The 23749-nt window shown below is 43.2% G+C and overlaps 1 protein-coding gene and 1 long non-coding RNA gene across 5 annotated transcripts in view; both read right to left on the bottom strand.

Annotated features, from left to right (window-relative positions):
* Positions 1–6262: 6262 nt before the first annotated feature.
* On the bottom strand, positions 6263–7035 carry LOC136314740 (uncharacterized). The gene is made up of 2 exons (XR_010727356.1): positions 6954–7035; positions 6263–6558 (listed from the first exon to the last, which is right to left on the bottom strand). It is a non-coding gene; the product is annotated as an uncharacterized lncRNA (long non-coding RNA).
* A 2960-nt stretch (positions 7036–9995) lies between these two features.
* NEK11 (NIMA related kinase 11) overlaps positions 9996–23749 on the bottom strand; it is a 275610-nt gene continuing 261856 nt past the window's right edge. For 3 of the 4 annotated variants that reach the window (XM_066245120.1, XM_066245119.1, XM_066245121.1), the window contains one exon: positions 9996–10835. In XM_066245120.1, the coding sequence (XP_066101217.1) occupies positions 10553–10835 (283 nt within the window). In that variant the 3' untranslated portion in view covers positions 9996–10552. The remainder of the gene's footprint in view (positions 10836–23749) is intronic. The other variant, XM_066245122.1, reaches the window with a different exon arrangement.

Here is a 23749-nt window from a genome sequence, read left to right as displayed (position 1 = left end):
TTGAAGACCAGAGCTTTTTCGGGATGAAAGAACATGGAAGTCCTCAGACCCCATCCCCGCACCCCAACCTTGCCTTTCTTTTCAACCTTCTCTGCTTCTGCCAGCAGAGCCCAGGCTCCATGCCTCCCCTTCCCCTCTATCTACTGAGGCAGATCGCCCAGGATGAAAGCTGGAGGTGGGTCGCTGAGCAGTGCCATGTACCTCAAGAGCTACTCCATGCTCATAGTGGTACTCAAAACCAAAAATAACTGAGGGGTCAGCCTCAGAGGATGATGCTAAAGAATGAATTCGTTATTTTTTAAGTAATGAAAAGAATTAAGCACTTATCCTGTCTTTAGGAAGGGAAGTTTCTCTTTATATGGAGTATTCCAGTTAATCAAAGAAAAATGACAGAACCAATAAAACCTTTACTATTTTTTAAAGTTTAAAGAATAGATCCTAGGGATCTATCATCAATGGCTGCTAACATCAATAATAGAAAACCAGCTATGTTATTTGCCTCATGATGACAACACATCACTTCCTGTGAAATATTAATCCTAAAAACTGGAATTTGAATCTGGATCTGACTGCCATTTTATAAGAAATGCGAAGTACATCTTTAAAAATCAGGAAACCCTGGCCAGATAGTTCAGTTGGTTGGAGTCATCTGGAGGTGTGGAAGTTACTGGTTTGATCCCTAGTCAGGGCACATGCAGGAACAGATCAATGTTCCTGTCTCTCTCTCCCTCCCCTCCTCTCTCACTAAAATCAATATATATTTTTTTAAATCAGGAAGAAGCTTGAATGATCCCTATGAAAGTGGATCGAGTTGGAGACATCAGTATGAATTCATTATGTTTAACTTAATTTAGATACAGATGGTTACATATAAAAGTATTCATAGATATGTGTGTATACAAGGCTTATATACATATATATTTCTTTGCTCTGTTACCTGAGAGGACATAAAGCAATATCTGTCGGGCAAACCAATGTGTTTCAAGTGTCTAGGTTTGCTGGCTTGTATCGGGGTAGCGCCATGTGTGTATAGTCCAGGAAAGGCTGTGGGTGCTTGCCCTCGGGGTGGCAGATTGCAAATTGCAGACTGCCTGTCAGTGGTGGGGAGGGGTTATTGTTTGCCAGAGAAAGGGTATTTCCTCCTGGCCTGTTTGCTGGAGTGCTGAGGGGCTTGGGAGCCCTGCTGAGAATGGTGGGGTGGTAGAAGGGCCTGTGAGGAGAAAGGGAAGAGGTCTTTCCTACCTGTTTGCTCCTCCATTGTTACGAGACTTTAATAAATGGAATGGCCCACCATCCTCTGGCTCCACAGTTCTTTACCATCTGCCTGAATCCAGTGAGAACCTGCATGGCCACGGCAGCGGCCACTGGCCTTACAATACCCCAGAAGCAATAGGCACACCTAGTGCCCAGATCTTGATTTTTAATACCCTTCTCCAGTGAAAGGAGCCAAGGTTCCTTGGAAGAAATGGTTGATTCAAGCACTGGGGCAGGAAATATACACAATGGATACATGATAAGCCTGAAGCACTTTGTGATACCTGAAAATAAGGAAGTGCACCCAAAAAAATTATTTTTAATGAAAAGCCATACTGATGTCAAAGGGACAGGGACACAGGAGCCAACTGAAAGAGTTCCCAGTGGCCAAAGCTGAAACTATTTTAGCGACAAAATAAAGTAGTATTGGACTATAACCCAAGTCTAAAATAAATATCTGCAGGTTTATATTGATATAGACAATGAATAAGTAAGTAAAAGGGTGAGAAGAGAAATCTCCCATGCAGAATTTGAAGTAATGTACTCTGCCCTCGAGGTAGAATGTACTGCCCACTCTATGGGTGGGTTGTGAATACTATCTTCCAAAGAGGACAATACAGAGAGAAGTGAATGTGTTGGAGGGAGGGGGGTTTTGTAACTTTGTGGAGAAACCTGACAAACATTACCTTAGCCAAGTGATCAAGGTCACCATCAACAGTGAACAGCCATGTTGATATTTAATGTCATTGGCCTTCCTCCTAAAATGGCATAACCCCTGTCTAATCATGAGAATAGCATTAAATAAATCCCAGTGGAGCCTGACCAGGTGGTGGCGCAGTGGATAGAGCGTCGGACTGGGATGCGGAAGGACCCAGGTTCGAGACCCCGAGGTCGCCAGCTTGAGCGCGGGCTCATCTGGCTTGAGCAAAGAGCTCACCAGCTTAGACCTAAGGTCGCTGGCTCCAGCAGGGGGTTACTCGGTCTGCTGAAGGCCCGCGGTCAAGGCACATGTGAGAAAGCAATCAATGAACAACTAAGAAGTCGCAACGCGCAACGAGAAACTGATGATTGATGCTTCTCATCTCTCTCCGTTCCTGTCTGTCTGTCCCTGTCTATCTCTGCCTCTGTAAAAAAAAAAAAAAATTAAAAAAAAATCCCAGTGGAGAGATATTCTACAAAATACTTGACCAACATACCTCAAAACTGTTAAGTCACAAGGAAAGTCTAAGAAACTGTCACAACAAAGAGGACCGTAAAAATTCATGACTACTAAATGTACTATGCTATCTGGGATGGCATTCTAGATCAGAGAAAGAACATTAGGACATTAGATAAACGCTAAGGAAATCTGGGCCCCAGCCAGGTAGCTCAGTTGGTTAGAGTGTTGTCCTGATGCCATGGGTGCAGGTTCAATCCCTCCAATAGGACACATACAAGACAAGAATCAACCAGTGATGGCATGACTAAGTAGAACAACCAATTAATCTCTCCCTCCCTCTCTCTCTCTTTCTCTCTCCTGCTCTGTAAAAATAATAATTTTAAAAAGCTAAGGAAATCTGGATGAAGTGTAGACTTTGGTTAACAATAATGTATCAATATTGGTCCACTATTGTAACAAATATTCTATACCAATGTAGGATGTTAATAATAGGGGAAAACTGGTTGGACTATATGGGAATCTGTACTTTCTTTCAAGTTTCTCTGTAAATCTAAAACTTCTAAAAAGTAAAGTTTATTGTTTAAAAAAAATCAGGATGATGCAACTAGCAAAATCTAGACTGAAGGTGACTTTATAAGACAAATGGCCTGGTTTCTTCAATAAGTGAATTATGGGGTGTGAGGTCAGTTGGCAATGGGGGAAGGTCACGTGAGGAACCAGGCCCGGGAACTTTGGCTGGAACCGCCCACATCCATGCCTGCCAAAAGAAACTCTCTGGAGCCCTTTAAAAAGAACGACTGTGTCAGCCAATGAAATTTCACCACGTCATACCAACTCGCCTTCACCCAACCAACCCTATAAATTACCCCCCACACGGACTCCCCCCCTCCCCTGTGCAACTTCTCTGGCCCCTGTCTTGCGGACCAGAGAACCTTGTCTGGGAAGCGCTCTACTAAATAAAGCTTTTGCTATTCCACACTTTATGGCTACACCTTTCTTTCTTCCTCTGCGGGGAAAATACCTTACATGGGGGGGGGGGAGGGGGGATGGAGGCAGAATCTATACATCAAAAGAGATTGAGGAGACATCATTAGAAATGACTGGGCTTTATTTGGATCCTCATTTGAAGAAACAAACTTAAAACAGCAGGGGAAATTGAGCAAAACATTGGACATTTGATATATAGGGATTATTGATCATTTTCAAATATGATAATATTGTGACTTTAAAAAATTATTTAAAAGACAAAGATTTTCTTGCTACCTTAAAGATCTTGATGTTATGGTTTAAATAGCTTTATAATTGAATTTCATGGTTTAAGTTTTAAGCACATAGCAGAATAAAAATCTTATGACTCAACAGGGGAAAGAGATTCTTTATCCTTTAGAGATATAGGCTAAAATATTTATGAATGATAGGATAAAAATAATCCAGTTTGGAGGAGTGGGTGAGAGCATAAATAAAATAAGATTGGTTAAAATAAGATTCCATAACAAGGGCTTATTATATTATTCTCTTTACTTTTATGATTTGATGCTTTCCATAGTAAAATGTTAAAAATATAAAGAGCTTCCCATAAAGTTAAAGGTAAAGGTTATAATTTACATTTGAATAAGCTTTGCACTTCACAAAACCCTACAGATCTACTTTGAAAATAGTCCTGTTGGAGACAGGCTTTCAATTCTGCATACTTGTTAATGACTCTGGTGCTCCTAATGAATATTTATGATGTTATATAGTTTTTGAATATGTCATTTTATAATGTATATATACTATATATATGAGACCAAATTTCTGAATGTAGGGAAGAACGCCTGAAGTTAGGGAAGAACTGAGTGTCCTAAAGGTGCTGGTGGTGCCACTAACTTTGGGGTCACACAGGCAGGTTACTGGAGTGTGAAGTTCATTGACGCATTGTGCAGGGGGCACGCTGGTACTCAGAGACCATTCACCTACCTATTCAGAGCTGCTTTCTCTATGGCCTTCGTGGCTTTTAGCAGACCGTCAGTGAATTTTTAATACAGTGCTAGCTGAAAATGGCTAAGTGTGTACTTTTGGGTGTGTTTGCACAGTAGGAGTAGAATTTTAGAAGCCTTCTGTTGGGCAAACAAGTGTGTTAGACTTGCTCGCTTGTACTTTGACTGATTGGTGCATGAGCAAGGGCCACACCACGTGTGTACAATCTATGTAAGGCTGCAGGTGCTTGCCCTCAGGGCGGCAGATTGTAGATTGGATTGCCTGCTGCCATTGGGAGGGGCCATTGTTTGCTGGAGAAGGCCCCCCCCCCACCTGTGTGCTCATGGGCCCTGAGAGAGGGAAGCGGTTTTCCCTGCCAGCTTGCTGGTCAGCTGTTGTGAGACTCTAATAAACGGAATGGCCCACCATCCTCCAGCTCCACTGTTCCCTAACTGTCTGCTCGAATCCAGTGTGAACCTGCATGGCCACGCCCACCAGTCTTACACCTTCAGAGATGAATCTCCAATGATGGGAGATCAGGTGGCCTGACCATAAAATTAATAATAATTTCTCCTTCAAAGTCGAGGGCACCTACATTTAAATTATTTTTCTATATTATGGAGAACCCATTGGCAATGTCATGTGATTCAACCTATTAAATCACCTTACTTGTTCTTTACAGTAATCTTCAGACACCAGCAGGAAACTAAGACTTGGCAAAAATGACTTGCCCTAGATCACACTGTAAACAGCAAGAGTGGGGCTAGAATCTGCGTCATCTGATATTAAGTTCAGTTTTTCCCCTTATAGCCTGACCAGGTGGTGGTGCGGTGGATAGAGCATTGGCTTGGGACTCCGAGGACCCAGATATGAAACCCCAAGATCACTGGCTTGAGCATGGGATCTTAGACAAGACCACATGGTTGCTGGCTTGAGCCCAAAGGTCTCTGGCTTGAGCAAGGGCTCGCTGGCTCAGCTGGAGCCCCCCAACCCCTGGTTTAGGTACATATAAGAGAGAAATCAATAAACAACTAAAAAAAATTTTTCCCCCTTACATAAGTTGTGAAAATCATTTAAAAAATTCTTTACTGTGTGTCCACCCCGGCCCCTTTCCCTAATCCTCTATCTCTGTCTTTTAAACATGCGCGCGCGCGCACACACACACACACACACACTTCTCTTTGCCCCGTTTTTCATTTTGCTCCTTTATCATCTTGGTGGCCTGGCCCCTATTCCCTTCTGAAACATTTGTTAGCGACCCCATTATCCTGAAAGAGTTTTCCCCTTGAGCTACTGTTTGTTAGCACCCTTTATCCTGAGCCCACTGCGATGGCTGAACTTTTATAACAGATCTAGAGCTTTTGCTCCAGCCTCAGTCCAAATACATTAAATAATTAACATCCATTATGCCCCTTTGTATCTTTCTTATCTCTGCATCACCCAAAATAGCTGGTGGCATTTCCTCTGCATAAATAGAAAACAGAAAGGTCAATTGGCATTTGTGAAATATACGTATATTTTACAAAGCAGCAAGCTAGCAGGGTCCCTTTCTTCCCTGTACCTGTGACTGTTTCATAACAAATGCCTTCCTAATTCTCTAATTCCTCAGCCAGTTTCTACTCAGCACCTCCCATCTGGTTAGTGATGTAATATCCATACGTGTGTGTGTGTGTGTGTGTGTGTGAGAGAGAGAGAGAGAGAGAGAGAGAGAGAGAGAGATGTGTTATTGAGTTGGCTCCAACTCCTGGCAACACAATAAATGAGTGATGTCCACAATGTCCTGTCCTCAACAACCCTGCTCAGCTCCTGTGGGCCCATGCCTATGGCTTCCTTTATGGAGTCAATCTATCTCGTATTTCATCTTCCTCTTCCTGCTGTTTTTTTTTTCCAGCATTATTTTTTTTTTTCAAAGAACCCTACCTTTTCATGATGTGCCTGAAATAGAACAGCTTTGGTTTTGTCGTTTTTACCTCCCGCGATGTTTCAGGCTTCATTTCCTCTAGAACCTACCTGCTTGTTCATCTTTCTGGTAGTCCAGGCTCCAGGGTACCTGTCAGGCTCTCTTCCAACACCATATTTCAGATACATCTATTTTTTTCTTATCAGCCTTATTCACTAACTTTCACATCCATACATAGTGGAAATATGAGGGTGTGGAATGACCTTAGCGTTGGTCTCTTATGACACACCTTTGCTCTTTTTTTTTTTTTCATTTTTCTGAAGCTGGAAACGGAGAAACAGTCAGACAGACTCCCGCATGCGCCCGACCGGGATCCACCCGGCATGCCCACCATGGGGCGATGTTCTGCCCATCCTGGGGGTCGCCATGTTGCGACCAGAGCCACTCTAGTGCCTGAGGCAGAGGCCACAGAGCCATCCCCAGCACCCGGGCCATCTTTGCTCCAATGGAGCCTTGGCTGCGGGAGGGGAAGAGAGAGACAGAGAGGAAAGCGCGGCGAAGGGGTGGAGAAGCAAATGGGCGCTTCTCCTGTGTGCCCTGGCCGGGAATCGAACCCGAGTCCTCCGCACGTTAGGCCGACGCTCTACCGCTGAGCCAAAGAGCCAACCTGCCAGGGCGACACACCTTTGCTCTTGATGATCTTTCCTAATTCTACGTAATTCAATGAATTTCCTAATTTAATGTAAGGAGATGGAAGAGCAGAACAAAAAAGAAAAACCAAGGATCTCTACCAAAAGATTGAAGAAAATAAAATTTCAAACCTAGACTAGGAATGCTGAACAACCAACAAGGAAGCACATTATCTGATCAGGAGAAAATAAAGGGAAGGTGGAAACAGTATTGTAGGAAAATGAGAGATTTAACTGCAGCCTTGAGACGTCTTTGGTGTGGACTTCCCAACGTCAAGTCCTGCAGGGGCAGAACGCTGCTTCGGCAAGCACTACTGTGATTGTTTATAGCAGGGACCCCAAAACTTTTTACACAGGGGGCCAGTTCATTGTCCCTCAGACCATTGGAGGGCCGGACTATAAAAAAAAAACTATGAACAAATCCTTATGCACACTACACATATCTTATTTTAAAGTAAAAACAAAAACAAACAAACAAAAAAAAACAGGAACAAATACAATATTTAAAATAAAGAACAAGTAAATTTAAATCAACAAACTGACCAGTATTTCAATGGGACCTATGCTCCTCTCACTGACCACCAATGAAAGAGGTGCCCCTTCTGGAAGTGTGGCAGGGGCTGGATAAATGGCTTCAGGGGGCTGCATGCAGCCCTCGGGCCATAGTTTGGGGACCCCTGGTTTATAGGAAGGAGCTGATTCCTGTAGCTATTTTCCTACATGCCTGGGGACATCTGTTGGTCATCTTTCTCTGCACCTGAATCCATTGTAGACTAATTTGACTCAGGCTCTGCTAATTTGCTTGATGAGCAAAGACACGAATAAATACGATGAGGCTGCAGAGATCTGGGCTCTCAGTCTTAGAGCCTGGGAGGCCCCTGTACCCATCTTTTCTCTATGTTCTGTCCTGTGTGTGTTTTTTCTTAAGTCCTGCAGTGCCTTCCTTTCATGCACACCCACTGCTGAGCTGGTCTTGGCACAGTATACTTAAAATCTATTCAGAAAAGACAAAAGGATGACAGATACCTTCAAATAAGATTACTATTAGAAAGAACCTGTAATTCGGGAAAGCAAAGTAAAACCTGCCATGAAAGTACTGGAAAGAATCCCTGGCTGGTTGCTTAGTGGATAGAGTGTCGGCCTGGCATGCAGATATCCTGGGTTTGATTCCTGGTCAGGGCACAAGAGAAGCAAACATCTGCTTCTCTCCCTTTCCCTCTCCCTCATCTTTCTCTCTCTTCCTCTCTTGCAGTGGCTCAGTTTTTCTGGGTGTCAGCCTCAGGTGCTAAGGATCAGGTGCTAAGGATAGTTTGGTTGCTCCAAGCATCATCCCCAGATGGAGTTCCCAGGTGGATCCTGGTCAGGATGCATGTGGGAATCTATCTCTCTATCTCCCCTCACTTAAAAAAAAAAGTACTGGGAAGAAATAAATCACCAGGTATACATGGGATACCGATAGATTTCAACCTACTCTGGAGTCAAAATTAACAGACTATGGTTGAAGGAGAAAGTATTTCCCCAGTGGTAAATCTAAAACTTCTATATAGGTATTTTCTTGTAGTCATCTTAAATCCTGTGCTGCTGCTCCCAGTGAACCAAATGAAAGGTAAACATGCATGAGTGCCTTTGTAAGGCAAAGAGCTATGATCCAAAGTGGTGTTTCTTCTTGGGTCTCCTTTCTTTTAAGCCTCATCTGATGACGACGTGCAGCACCAACCCCAGGAATACCAGTTGTGTCCAATCTGTACCTGTCTTCCCAGATACTGTAAGGGGTCAGAATATGCCACCCAAAATATGCCACACTGGCATAAGATTATTTTGAGCTAAAAGCAAATAAGAAACAGCAGATGTTGGAAAAGCTCTCTGCCTCCTCCCTTTCTACCTAAAAGCATAAATTTCCCATGAGAAAAGTGCCCCAAGGAGACCAGGAAGAGACCAATCTTATCACTGGAGATGGGATGCCAACAACACCAGAAGTGGACCCAAACGGACAAACCTATTAAAATAACCCTTATCTTCCACTAGTTTCCCCATGCATTTCCTAGTCACTTTCCCACAATTTAACCCCCTTAGGAGTTCAAATCCCCTTTTTTTCTTGTCGTTACTTCTCCACAAATGTATTGCTCCTTTGTCAGAATGGTATATAAGCTCTCAGGCTTAACCTCTTCCTTGGGGTTTTCACTTCTTTCTAGAAAGCCCCCAATGCCACATTGAAAATATTACTATTAAATAAAATCTGTATGCTTTTTCTCCTGTTAATCTGTCTTTTGTCAGTTTAATTTGCAGGCCCCAGCCACAGAGCTGAAGAGGGCAAAGGAAGCCTTTCCTCCCCTCTAACATGTTCTTACACCCAGGGTATTATTCCCTGGACAGTACCTTTAAAAGTGTGTATGTTTAAGAAGCTGCTCAAGCAAGTCTGCTGGAGCTCCTCAGTCGAAAGCCCACATACATAGAGTTTAAGACAGGGTCTCAAACTCACGGCCCCACGGGCCCGTCGAACAATTTTGTGCGGCCCGCAGACTAATCCACGAAGTTCAAAATATTTTGGATAAAATTAAGTAAGCCTAGGGGCCTACTTGTATTTTTCATTTCTCTAGCATCCTAGCTAGATATTAGCTTAGTTAACAGCAGTTGTGATGCGAACTACAGTTTCTGGTCGTTTTGTGACACTGAAAAGTGTTGCGTAACAGTTGCCTTTTGTAGACCTAGTGCGGCCCGCTGAATGGCTGTGATCTTGCTCTGCGGCCCACATGCTGAGTTGAGTTTGAGACCCCTGGTTTAAGAGCTGGGGTGCTGAATCAGACAGACCAAGCATGCAGTCCCAACTCAGCTCATGCTGGGTGACTAAGCAGGCTACCTAACTCGAGCATCCTCAGCTGTGAAATGGACTTATCTCTCTCTCTCTCTCCCTGGTGAAAAAAATCCAAGAGGTATATAATGCGCTCCTAATAAACCTAATGCTAGCTGCTCTAAGTAATAATTATCATTACATGACTGTGATATATTCCACAAGATACTTCTAGATAACGAAAAGCTAGAATAGGTCATTTATTTTGTAACCATGGAAAATCTATTAAGAATAAGAGTCTTCACTACTCCACGGGTGAGTCTGGGGAATCCATCACAGGAGAGAATCACTTTTTGGATTTCTACTCAGATCCTTATACATCGGCACTTCTTGCTTGAAAGCTATAAAAGGATAAAAGTGGACCAAAAAATCAGGTCACCCAAAACAGGCATGTGTGATTCTTGGTCAGCAGCTCAGTATGTCAGCGGCCAGTGTCCACAACTGTCAGAGGCATGCTGGCCACAGTCCACGGAGATCCAGGGCAGAGGCACTGAGTCTGTCCTCCAAGGGGAAATGATAAAGAGCAGAGGGCTTCCCCAAGCTGTCCTCGGGGTGATCGACCCCAATGGGAGCCTTGCAGGGACACTCAATCTGAACTACATGCTAATGTCAGACCCAACAATACTGACCTACTCGTGACTCCAAGTACAGGCAGACTGCGTCTGCTCCTAACTCCCTCTTGGTAAAGAATAAAAGTAAAGATGGTAGCTCCCACTGTGTACCCATCTCCCAGACTAGACTCCAACTTATGTGTTGAATGGATTTTCACAGAAATCTGTCCCCTTGAACCTGCTTGCTTTTGACAGTTGTTTGTGTTGGTTCTGAAGTGTTGGCCCTTCTCCCATTGTGATCAGCAACTGCTCCTCAAAGTAGAGGAGCTGGTCAACTTCGAAACAGTCACTGGCACGAGGCACCACTTTTTCTAGAGATGCCCTGATCTCCGCGTCACTGGCGTCGCGCCGCCTTGCTTCCTTGAGGTAACCGTAGACCTGCTCAAACATGTCTGCTCCCAGTTTCTGCATGGCTGACCTGTCGGACGAGATAGCAGAGGGAAAGAAGACGGACCCATTGAAATTTGTTTTTAAATTATTAATTACACAAATCACATTATAACCCTGGGATTTAGACCAGGGGCAGAGCAGTCTTCTTTGAGGAGGGGCCATCTGAGCAGAGAGCCCCAGGACGGGAGGCCAGGACTAGAGGGAAGAAGAACTGGGGCTGAGGCTAAAACATGTCAGACAGAGGCTGAGAAAGCCAGTGTGGCTGCAGTCAGGAGGGAAAGGATGGGATATGAGACCAGAGAAATAATAATGAGAAGAAAACATTGTTTTTATTAACTATGTACTTTTCTATGCACTTAACCTTTACAACAGCTCTATGTGGGCTGTTTGTTGTTGTTTTAATCCCTGTTTTACCAAAGAAGAAACTGAAAAAGGGGTAATTAGGTCAAGTTCCCACCAAGGCCAGCGTTCATTTTTCTGTATTTGCCTCCGGTCCTTGTCCACACGTCGCCATAACCTGTGCACTGCTATAACCCCATGGCCGCTCCTGGCGAGTTTATTTTGCCTCTATTTTTCTCTTTCTTTAGCCAGGGTCACAAACTAAAGTGGCTAAAGAAAGTGCCTATGGGCAAAACTTGGCCCGTGACATATTCTGTTTGATCAGCATCATGCTTTTAATTTTTTCTAGCTTATCTTTTTTTTTTTTTTAACATCTTAATGTAAAAGTCCCTAGGCAAGGCCTGAGTCTGCCCTCTCCGTTTGCAAACTGGCCTCTGTCCCCTCCTGCATTCCTCAGGACCTCCCACCGGGCTACTTCTCACATTCCCCCACCCACCTGACTCAAGGGCTTTTGAGTTTTATGAGTTTTTAAGGACAATTCAAAACTTAGGTGCCAACACTTACCTTATCATTCCCCCACCCAACACTTAGCGTTTTCACCGAAACACACACACAGTGTGAATGTCTTCAGAAATACAGTTTTCCATGTAGGGGAATATCTTCTGGCACCATTTCTAGGGGAGGGGCTAATTATGTGGGTGTGTTCACTCAGTGAAAACTCCTATTTGTACTTAAGATTTCTGCACTTTTTTTGTATGTATGTTGAGCTTGACTAAAAGACAAAAGATTGTGTGAGAATGGAATTATTAGGTTGTAAAGCCAGTAGCCGCGGCCACCATCAAAGCCGCCTGGCCCGTGAAGGTTCGCATGTAATCCGGACAGATAGTAAAGAAACTGCGGAGCCCAGAACTGGTGGTCCATTTTCCTTTAATCCTACCTAGCTCGCACCCGGCAAGGGAGTAAATAACAAACACACTGGGCTCCAAATCCCACTCATTCAGTGATCACAAAGCTACTGACTCATCCGAGTTTTCCTAGACTCAAAGGCTCCCACCTCCTTGCCTCCATTTTGGCTGCCTCTTCTCCCCCACGTGGTCTCTCTCTCTCTCTCTCTCTCTCTCTCTCTCTCTCTCTCTCTCTCTCTCCCTCCCTCCCCTGCTACAGCATGGGCTCCTCCTCTCTACAAGAAGTGGTCACTCTTTTCCAAAATGGCCTCCTAGCTCCTCCTTTTAAAACTTTTCCCCGGAACAACCCCTTCCTCTAGCACACATTAACATAACCAAGCCCCTTCCCAAGCAAGAAGGGCATTAATAGTATCACCTGGGCGATGGGCAGCACCATCTTTAACAATAAGAGTGAGAAAAACCCACAAAATACAGATTTTACAACTCATTCACCCAACATAAGTCAAAAGTATTTTTATGACTTTAACCTTGAAAAAAATGCTTCTTTATTCTTCATTTCAATGGATTTGGTGAAAATAAAGATTAGGTATTTTGGGTTATTTTACCCTAGAATTTTTAAAGCATTGCTGCTAGACAGTAATGTTCATGATAACATTGAAGGCACTAATCACTGACTCTTTCATACATTTTATAAGCTTTTATTGTGCAGTACTATTCACCCTTGTGATCTGTAGAACATAGGAACTAGGTTAGGTATTGTGGCAGATAAAAAGAAGAATAGTAATTGATCCTGCTCTAGCGGAGAGGCTAGAAATTATAATGCAAGCTCCATACATTTTAAATCTTATCTAACATTTTCATAGTACTTTAGAGTTTGCAGAATGTTTCTACATTATCTCAAATGATCCTTGTGAGCTAGGCAAGTCATTGAACATTTATCTTAATTTTACAGATGAGATAAGTAGGTTGACTTTTAAAACTCACACAGCTAATTGGTGATGGAGCTTAAACTCAAACACAGGGAACTGGAACTCGGAGTGCTAGAGGGGTCCCAGCCCCAGGGCCCACATCGTCCAGCGTGGACAGGTTGCTCACTGACCCCAGGATGCCTCACACTCCTAGTCACCTCAGTCAGACCACCTTAACTATTTGTACAGCACTTACAACTCTCTGGTATTTTTCTTCTTTTTTTTTTCTTTCTTTCTTGCTTTTTTTTTTTTTCGTGAGAGAGAGAGAGAGAGAGAGAGAGAGAGTGTGTGTGTGTGTGTGTGTGTGTGTGTGTGTGTAACTAGAACAGGACCAGGCACGCAGAAGGTGCTTGGGAAATATTTATAGAATGAAGGAATGACCCATACAGCCATTAAATATCATGATAAAAATATAAAGTGCTATGAAATTTTACAGCAGGGAAAACCAGAGCATTCCCTCTGGAGAAGAGAGCACCATCGAACCTGGGCCGTAACAAGTGCAGGGAAGCCGGGTGGCAGCCAACACTGGGAACACTGGGCCATCAGTGGGTCTGTGTGGCAGGTGAGTAAGACACATGAAGAGGGTGAGAACCAGTAAATAGAACATTAAAGAAACCATAGAATTTGACTAGTAATATCACCCATTGATGATAAACAAGCCGCACCTGTCCCCTGAAACCACAATAACGAATAGTTTCTGAAGAGCCATGTGCCAGGCTCTATTTTGGGCATCTCCTCATGTCATTCCATTAAATCCTCATAACAATCCTCTGGATAGATATTGTTACTCCTATTTTACGGAAGAGAAAACTGAGATAGAAGAGAGTATTAAATAATTTGCCCAAATCACTAGGGAGTATACCTGAAAATAACATACTATTTAATGTCCACTGTAATTGAAAAATATTTAAATTGAAATTAAAAAAGAAAAACAAAGAAAAAAAATTTTAAATCCTAACTGCCATCCTCTGAGGACATTTTTCAAACAAATAATCTGGGAAATGAGCATAAAAAAAGAAAGTTATTGCCCTGGCCGGATAGCTTGGTTGGTTAGAGCTTCGTCCAGAAGCACCGAGGCTGCCGGTTCGATCCCCAGTCAGGGCACATACAGGAACAGATCAACGTTTCTGTCTTGTTCTCTCTCACAAAATTTTTTTAAAATTTAAATAAAAAGTTGTTAAGAGAGTAGAACCTAAGATTTCTCATCACAAGGAGACATTTCTTTCTTTCCTTTTTTATTGCATCTATGAGATGATAGATGTTAACTGATCTTATGTGGTAATCATTTCACAATATATGTAAATCAAACCATCATGCTGTATACCTAAACCTATACAGTGATGTATAACAAATATTTCCCAATTAAACTGGAGAATCAAAAAACAAAAAACAACTTGCCCATTGCCAGAGAGTTTGAAATGGGGGAGCTGGGATAGGAATTCCAGGAGTTTCACACAAGGACTCATTCTCTTCATTATAACAAATTTGGAGAGACTGACGTTGAGTCCTGGCTCAACCCTTTACTGGCTGTGTGATCTTGGGCCAATTATTCAACCTCTCTGAGCCTTAGATTTTCATATTTAAGTGGAGATCACACACACACACACACACACACACACACACACACACACACACACACACATCTAAGCAGAGTACCTGCCACCCACCAAGAACTCGATAACCTCTGTGTTACTATCACACACATTACCGTTGCTTTCCCAATGGTGAATTGCACAGTTATCTTATTTTGGTTTAACTGGAAGCATCAAGTAATTTCTCAGTTCTACCTCTGGTTAAGAAACTATCATATGTTAAATGTTTTTATCTTCTCTACTGAATTTGAAAAACAAATGACACAAGAAGGCAAGTGGCGCAGTGGGAATAAAAAAATAACTCATTTTGTAGAAATAATCAGAAAACCTAGTTTAGCAGAAAGCTTTAAGAGAGCACACAGATTATTCTACAGGCACAGTTTAAAAAAAAACTTGAAAATGACTTTATAGACAATAAGAAATCCCTGCACATCAAATATGTATGAGCCACTGCAGGAGCAGAATGGTACGATGTGTTTTCCCTTAATACTGCTGTCTTAACGATCATTTGGTGCTAACAGGCATCAGGAATCTCAGTTAAGGATGGATTCTGTACTCCTCCTCTCTGTACCTAGTATTGTGGTGGCTGTCTGTGAATCTACTGGGCATAGATGAACAGATCTCTCTGCCGATCTCTACAGAAACTGCACTGTGGATGCAGGAAGACATGGGACATGTGACCACCACGCCCCTTTCTGTAAGTGGTGCTTGCCTTCTGTTCTGTGCACCCTGGGCAGCTCAATCTTCAGTGTTCCTGCTGGTTGGGTACCCCGTTACAGCTAACCATTCCTGTAAGGGTTATTTTGTTCGTGACCTAAACACCCTCCATTGTTCATAATCAGTAAATGTAAATAAACTCACTGATTAAAAACAAAATCCAGCTAGATATTGTTTACAAGAGACACACCAAAAACAGCGTTGAATGGTTGAGAGTAAATAAACAAACAAACAAAAGATATGCCAGGCAAATAATATTGTAAAAGAAATCTGGAAGTAGCCACTTGATATGAGACAAAATAGACTTTAAGAAAAAAAAGTGTTATTAGGATAAAGAATGCCACTAGATAATGAAAACAGTTCAATTCACCAGGAAGAAATAGAAATTCAAAACTAGCATGCATCTAATAAAGTAGAATCAAAATACAAAAGGCACTAGAGAAGGAAATTGTCAGATATTTCCTCATAATGTAGGATTTCAAGACTCCTTGCTCAGTTGTTGGTAGGTAAACATTGAAAAGATTAGTATTAACATAGAAAATCTGAATACACTTAAGAAGCTAAACTTAATAGACATATAGAGGACCCTCTCCTTCCCTGATGATTAGAGAATTCACACTCTTCCCAGATTCTCTTGTAACAGTTAGCAAAACTGACCACACACTAGACACCAATTCAAGTCTTAACAAATTTCAAATAACTGATTTTTTACAAAATCTAGTTATCAGACCTCAGTACAATTGATAGAAATCTGAAACAAGAATATAGAGTTAGCCTTGCTGGATATTTCAGTTGGTTAGAGTGTCAAGGTTGTGGGTTTGATCCTCAGTCAGGGCACATGCAAGAATCAAGCAATTGACAGCATAAGTAAGTGGAACAACAAACCAATGTATTTTTTTCTCTCTCTCTCTCTCTGAAATCAATGAATAAAAAAATATGGATTAACCCTGGCTAGATAGCTTGGTTGGTTAGAGCACTGTCCCAATATGCAGAAGTTATCAGCTTGATGCCTGGTCGGGGCACATATAGGAACAGATTGATGTTTCTGTCTCTCCCTTCCTCTCTCTCTGAAATCAATAGATACATTTTTAAAAATATGGATTAAACATCACTGTGTTTTAAAATTTATTTATTCCAAGTAAATTATGGGTCAATGAAAAAAAAAGACATGCTATAAACAGATTCATTTTAAGCCAAAATAAAAGTGATAGTGCTCAGCATTGTAATATTGCAGTGTAAATTTATTCTGGCACTTGGAACACATGCTGTAATGATTCTGCAATAAGTATTTCAGGAATCATAAAATAGAAAATTCTATTTAAGGGGACTCTCTTGCTGTCACCTAAGACTTGAGAAGAGAGGGAAGTGTTCCCTGTTTGGTTCAAATTAAAGAGGGTTCTAAGTTAGATTTTTCAAAGGAAGGGAGGAGAGGAGAGATGAAGAAGGGGCAGGAACTACCCCTTTAGTTAGGCAGGTATCTCAAATAAAAAATACTTACATTTTCAAATGAAGAGAACTTACATTTTCTTTCTTTTTCACCTATTTCTTCCTACACTTCATACCTTTTATCAGTTTTATCCTCCTGCTCAAAAGTCATCTTAGCGAGGATGTTTCACGTGCAGGCCAGCGATCTTTGGGCTGGACCACCGTCCTGCCCACATGGCCAACGCAGGTAATCATCTCACAATGATGGAGGAAACCTCTGCAGGTTCAGCAGAAGCCCCGCTACCTGGAGCCAATCCCTGTGTGTGTTTAGCCGACTCTCCAGCTGAAAACTCCATTAAACCACAAGAGAGCACTTTCTCCCTCTCTCTCCCTTTTCCCTCCAAACTCAATCTCTCACCCTCCAAATTCCTTTACTGACCTCTTTGCGTGTTCACTTTTTATGTGCAAACAATATATTTTGTCACATATATTCATTCGCCCATTAATTATAGACTGCTCTGTGTGCCCTCTCTCTCTCTCTCTCTCTCTCTCTCTCTCTCTCTCTCTCTCCCTCTCCCTCTCAGGGCTCTAAAGAAGATGTCATCAAAAAATGCCCCCACATTTTACATATTATTTTAATTTTGAAACAATCTCATACTTATAGAAGAGTTACGGTTAGAGTAGAAAGAACTCTTTTGAGAATAAGTAGCTGTCTTGATGCCCTCCTCCCCATACTTTGTATTTTCTACAAATAAAGGCACTCTCTTACATACCCACAAAACAGGAAATCAACATAGGTACATTACTGTCATCTAATTCTCTAATACATTCAAGTTTCCCCAATTGTCCAGTAATGCCCCTTATAACAATTATTTTGATCCAGGTCAAAAAAAAAATCCTGTGGTGCATTTCTATGTCATGTCTCTTTAGTCTCCTTCAATGACCTTGACACACTCAAAGGTCTGAAGCAGGTTATTTTGCAGAACGACCCTCTCAATTTGCACTGCCCTTGCCTGTGGGAGTTACCAACCCCATCCTCGGTTCTCCCTCCTTTTATGTATCGGTTTGGTAGACAAGAGTAGAACCTTCTCGGAGCATTATTTGGAGCATTACCTTGAAGCATTATCTTGGAGCATTAATAGAGAACCTCACCTAACCAGGTCATGAAGATTCTTTCTTTTCTTAGATTCCCCAAAATGCCCTGGTAGTAACAGTATTATTTTGTTGCTTTCAGATGCCTCATTCATGATCCTCCCTCCAGCTTTGTTCCCAGTGCTCTATCTTAGAGGAAGAAGCAGATTGTGAAGTAAATCTGTAGGGGCTCAGGACAGAGTGCCCTGAGCATTCTACCTACTGGATACCTTCACTGAATGTCTTATAGTTATCATGCCCATTTGAATTTCTGATCTCCCCTCCAAAGCATCCTAATGCAGCAGCCTTCCCCATTTCTGTTCATGTCAGTGTCTGCCTTGCAAATCTGCTTGGAAAAGGCCCAAAACCTTTGAGTCATTCTGGATTCCCTTCTGTCTTCATATTCCAGTAGTCACTCCTTTGCTCACAGCCTCCATCTCATTCAGAGTGAAATCAAGGTCCTTCCACTGGTCTACAATTTCCTGAACGATCTTCCCGCCATATTTTCTCCAAATGCATCTCTTCCCTCCCTCCCCACACTCACTCCATTCCATCTGCACCTTCATCTTCCTCAAACATACCAGGCACATCCCACCCCAGGGCTTTTGCACTTGCTGTTCCCTCTGATTAGAATGCTCTTTCTCCAGATGTGCCTATGTCTCTCCCTTCCCTCTCCTCCAAGTCTTTGCCCTGGGTCATCTTTCAAGAGAGACCTGCCCTGACCACCCTCTTTACAACCAGGGGGCAACCTTTACCCCCTTTCTGCACTGCCCACCCACCTTCCCTGCTTCATAGTTTCTTCTTAGCACGTGTTACTTCCTAGCACACCCTGCTCTCCCTACTATTTTATGATATGTCAATTACTTCACGGGAATGTAGGGTCCAAATGGCAGGTATTATTTTTATCATCCGCCCTCACTGATCCCACCACCTGGAACAGTGCCTGGCACATAGCAAGAACACAATAAGTACTCTTTGGACAAATGAATAGGTACTTTGAAAGTCAATTTTAAAAAATTACAGTAATGTCATACAATTTTATTTAAAAATGTGGATTCCTGGTGCTTGTGGTAAGAATTACCACACAGTGAAATTACAGCCTAATTTTGCAAAGTATACGATCCTTTATATGATGCTTAGCTGTTGTTTTTAAAAATAGAGCTCTATTCAAGTGTATTTTTCAGTATTTCTTATGATATTTTCATTCTTATTTCAAATGAATTGGTATTATGGGACCTGTAATATCATCTTTGGATAAAAATGATCACTTGACAAGACAGTGGCACAGTGGATAGAGTGTCGGTCTAGGACGCAGAGGACCCAGGTTCAAAACCCCAAGGTTGCTGGTTTGAGTGTGGGATCATAGACATGACCCTATGGTGGCTGGCATGAGCCCAAGTCACTGGCTTGAAGCCCAAGGTCACTGGCTTGAGTCCAAGGTTGCTGGCTTGAGTAAGGGGTCACTTGCTCTGCTGTAGCCCCTCCAGTCAAGACACATAAGAGAAAGCAGTCAATGAACAGTTAAGGTGCTACAATAAATAACTGATGCTGGCTTGACCTGTGGTGGCGCAGTGGATTAAAGCGTCAACCTGAAATACTGAGGTTGCCAGTTCAAAACCCTGGGCTTGCCCGGTCAAGGCACATATGGGAGTTGAAGTTTCCTGCTCCTCCCCCCTTCTCTCTCTCTCTCTCTCTCTCCCCTCTAAAATGAATAAATAAAAATAATTAAAAAAAAATAATAATGCTTCTCATCTCTCTCCCTTCCTGTCTGTCCCTCTTTCTGTCTCTCTGTCTCTCTCTCTCACTAAAAAATAAATAAATAAAATAAAACAAATAAAAAAAGAAATGACCTCTTCATGGCTCTGTGGAGCCTTTGTCTCAGGCACTAAAAAACAGCTTGGGGCCCTGGCCGGTTGGCTGCCTTTGTCTCAGGCACTAAAAAACAGCTTGGGGCCCTGGCCGGTTGGCTCAGCGGTAGAGCGTCGGCCTAGCGTGCGGAGGACCCGGGTTCGATTCCCGGCCAGGGCACATAGGAGAAGCGCCCATTTGCTTCTCCACCCCTCCGCCGCGCTTTCCTCACTGTCTCTCTCTTCCCCTCCCGCAGCCAAGGCTCCATTGGAGCAAAGATGGCCCAGGCGCTGGGCATGGCTCTGTGGCCTCTGCCTCAGGCGCTAGAGTGGCTCTGGTCGCAATATGGCGACGCCCAGGATGGGCAGAGCATCGCCCACTGGGGGGCAGAGCGTCGCCCCTGGTGGGCGTGCCGGGTGGATCCCGGTCGGGCGCATGCGGGAGTCTGACTGTCTCTCCCTGTTTCCAGCTTCAGAAAAATGAAAAAAAAAAACAAAAAAAAAAACAGCTTGGTTGCGAGCCCAGATGGTCAGAGCATTGGCTCCGGACAGGAGTTGCCAGGTGGATCCCAGTTGAGGTGCATGCAGGAGTCTGTCTCTCTAACTCCCCTCCTCTCACTTGGAAAAGAAAAAAGAAAAAAATGACCTCTTCTATTTCTGAGTGGGAAGAAACAAACCTTATTTTTTTTTTCTTTTAAATGCTATGTGAAAGGGACCATGTTTCTGCCATCTTCTTCCTCCACATGTGCACACCGGGGCCATTTGGAGAGCACCTGAAATCCACCCAGAGCTGCCGGAAGCCCCAGCTGCCCTGGGCACTGATGAGGCTGCACGGATGGAGCAGCTGACTCCAGAGGCCCTCAGTTCCTGGGGTGGGGGGATGGGAGTGGGCAGCCATGCCAGGGCTGCTCAACAGATGTCACCGTCTGCTGTGGGAGTTAGATAAGGCAGAGAGCGGCAGAGGAGGGGATTTCAGCCTCCTGTTCTAAAACACAATTTAGCTTAACAGCAGAAAAGGTTGAACACGCTTCTTTCTCTAGAAAAACAACAGGCTGTTTCTCTTCGGGGAGACAGAGAGGGAATGAGTTTCCACCAGTTCTGATGGGTCATCAAGTTGAAAAGCTCCTTATCACCATCGCTTTAGAGGAGCCAGCGGAACAGTCTCTCTCCCTTCCCTTGGAACTCACTGCCTGGCAAACCGCATCTGCCCAGGAAACGTCCCCTCAGTGATGGCTGCAGATATACTTTTGTTTCCAGATTAATTAACCACTAAAGGAGTATCCAACCGAAAGCAAAGGACCTTTGGTTTTCTGTTCTGCTCCACCACTCGATTCAAAGCCCACTGGGGACAAAGAACTGTCCTTAGTCACGTCTGCATCCAGCAGTCCTGGCACAGAACAGTACCCACTGTTCATCCAGCACGTGTTTAGTAAACACTGAGAGCACGCCAAGTGCTGGGGAGACAGCCATGCCGCTGACCTCACGGAACTCGTGTTTCAGCAGGAAGACCGCAGAGAGTAAGCAAGTAAACAAGCCAACAAGGTCACTTTAGATTTCTGCCAATGCTACAAGGAAAATAAAACAGGGACCCCTAGGGGTATGCACTATTATGAATCTGGTGTTTTATCATCACCAAGCATTTAAAAAAATACTTTTATTACATATGGAAGTATGTACTCTGAGAAATAAATAGTATTGTTTTGTGTGTTTTTTACATTTTTAGTGGCATCATACTTAGTTTTCTGCTTGCCTGTTTTTGCTCAGCATTATTGATACACACACACACACACACACACACACACTCCCTTTGTTTCTATAGCTCATTGATTGTCACTGTTCTATTCCATCCCTATTTCTCCTGCTAACGTGCATTTCAGGCTATTTCTGTTCCTCCCTAACCCCACGCTTGCTTTTATTAAAAAAGCTGTTGTGAACGTTTTTGCACACATTTCAGATTCAATATATCTTAAGCCAGTGGTTTTCCATTGTTGGCCCGTGGTTAACCAGCATGAAATTTCTGGGAGACTGGCGCCGGTCTGGGAACCGGTGGGTGAAAACCACTGTCTTAGACACACAATGCAAAGATGTAGGGAAAACAGCTTTACAGACTTAGGGCCTGCATCGCGTCATTATTTTCAGATTGATTTGCCATCACTCGTATTTGATCTTTTTGTAATGACTTCCAAATGGATATTTTATAATAAAATATGGAAATAGAATGGTTTAAAAACAGAATGATGGGCCTGACCAATGGTGCTGCAGTGAATAAAACGTCAACCTGGAGTGCTGAGGTCGCCTCTTCGAAATCCCTGGCTTGCCTGGTCAAGGCACATATGGGAGTTGATGCTTCCTGCTCCTCCCCCCTTCTCTCTCTGTCTCCCTCCCTCCCTCCCTCTCTCTCTCTCTCTGTTTCCCTCCACCCTCTCGAAAATGAATTTAAAAAATAAAAATAAATAAATGAAAACAGAATTATGAAATTTTTGAAAAGTACTAAGGAATTCATCTAATCAAACACCTTCATTTTATAGACAAGGAAACCGATTCCGAACTGGAAAAGGGACTTGCCCAGCGGTGGGCACTGGGCTACAGGGAGCAGAGCCTGCATTGGGCCTCCGCCACGATGTGCATACGCATGAAATGTGGATAAAATAAACAAATCCCCTTGCTCTTCCTTCTGCTCTCTGAGCTCCGCTAAACAATGCACCGCGACAAGGGGACCACTCACTGCAGCCCTTCCTGGCCAAATCGCAACTGTGCTGCTCTTGATCAATTCAAATTACACTTTTTAAAAGTCAATTTTGCCCCAATTTTGCTGAGTAGAAGCAAAAATCAGAAGATGAAATAGATTTCCTAATCAAACATAATAAGAATAATTGGATTTGCAAGGAAAATGAAATCACAAAAGGATAAGAAATGAGAGCATAACTGTTTGGAAGAAACTCTCGGAGCAAGGATGCATGCTTATGACTGGGAAACGATGAGTTGTCTTGGAGAAGAGTGAATTTGAAAAGCTGCCTTTCATTTGGGGGTCTTCCACAGTGATTCTCTCCCTGACCAAATGTTAGCCTGGCACTTCTGAGTCCTCCACTAGTCCTCATTGTCACCTGCAATCCATGGGCTACTGTTGAAGGAGGTAACTAAGAGGACATGACCACCAGCTGACCTTACAATTGGACCCAGGCAACCAAAAGCACCTCACCCCCACCCCTGTGCTTGAAATGCTCTCTCTTCTTAATGTTCCCACTATGGGAGCCATTTTTAAAGCTCACTATTTAGACAGTAAGATGGTGTTGCAGCCATCTGGATGGTATATGTAACTGAACATAGTTAAAACTTCTATATCAACTTTTCAGTTTTCATAGGTGGGTGTGGGAAACCATTCATCTTGTGGCTAAGACAAACCTCATGAGTTCCTTGCTCATCAAAACTGCCACTTACCAATCTAGAGTGACCTGGCTTATTCTTTGGTCTCTCCTTGACCTCTGTGTATAGGGGCTGTTTCAGATCTCACTCAGGAAGGCCCCAAGGTTGCAAACAAACATCTACAGAGCCCAGCTTACAAAGAATCCCCCTGCCCTTCATACAGATCCATGTTCCTCTCAGTCATTTTCCGCCTGTTGACCCCTGCTCTCTTCCCTTCGGCTATAACTTCCCACTTGCCTCTGTTGTATTCACAGCTCAGTTCAATCTCTGTCCTCTAGTGCAGTAATCTTGAATAAAGTCTTCCTTGCCTGTTCAATGCTGCCTGGTGTTGGAGAACAGATTCAGTGTGTGTGTGTGTGTGTGTGTGTGTGTGTGTGTGTGTGTGTGGCAGAGAGAGAGACAGGGAGAGGGACAGATAGACAGGAAGGGAGAGAGATGAGAAGCATCAATTCTTCATTGAGGCACCTTAGTTGTTCATTGATTGCTTTCTCATATGTGCCTTGACCCGGGGGCTACAGCAGAGCGAGTGACCCCTTGCTCAAGCCAGCAACTTTGGGCTCAAGCCAGTGACATTGGGCTTCAAGCCAGAGACCTT

The sequence above is a fragment of the Saccopteryx bilineata genome, chromosome 10 (genome assembly GCF_036850765.1).
Source record: "Saccopteryx bilineata isolate mSacBil1 chromosome 10, mSacBil1_pri_phased_curated, whole genome shotgun sequence".
NCBI lineage: Eukaryota > Metazoa > Chordata > Mammalia > Chiroptera > Emballonuridae > Saccopteryx > Saccopteryx bilineata.
The sequence above is the reverse complement of the archived record's forward strand: the minus strand, read 5'-3'. Positions and strand labels throughout refer to the sequence as shown.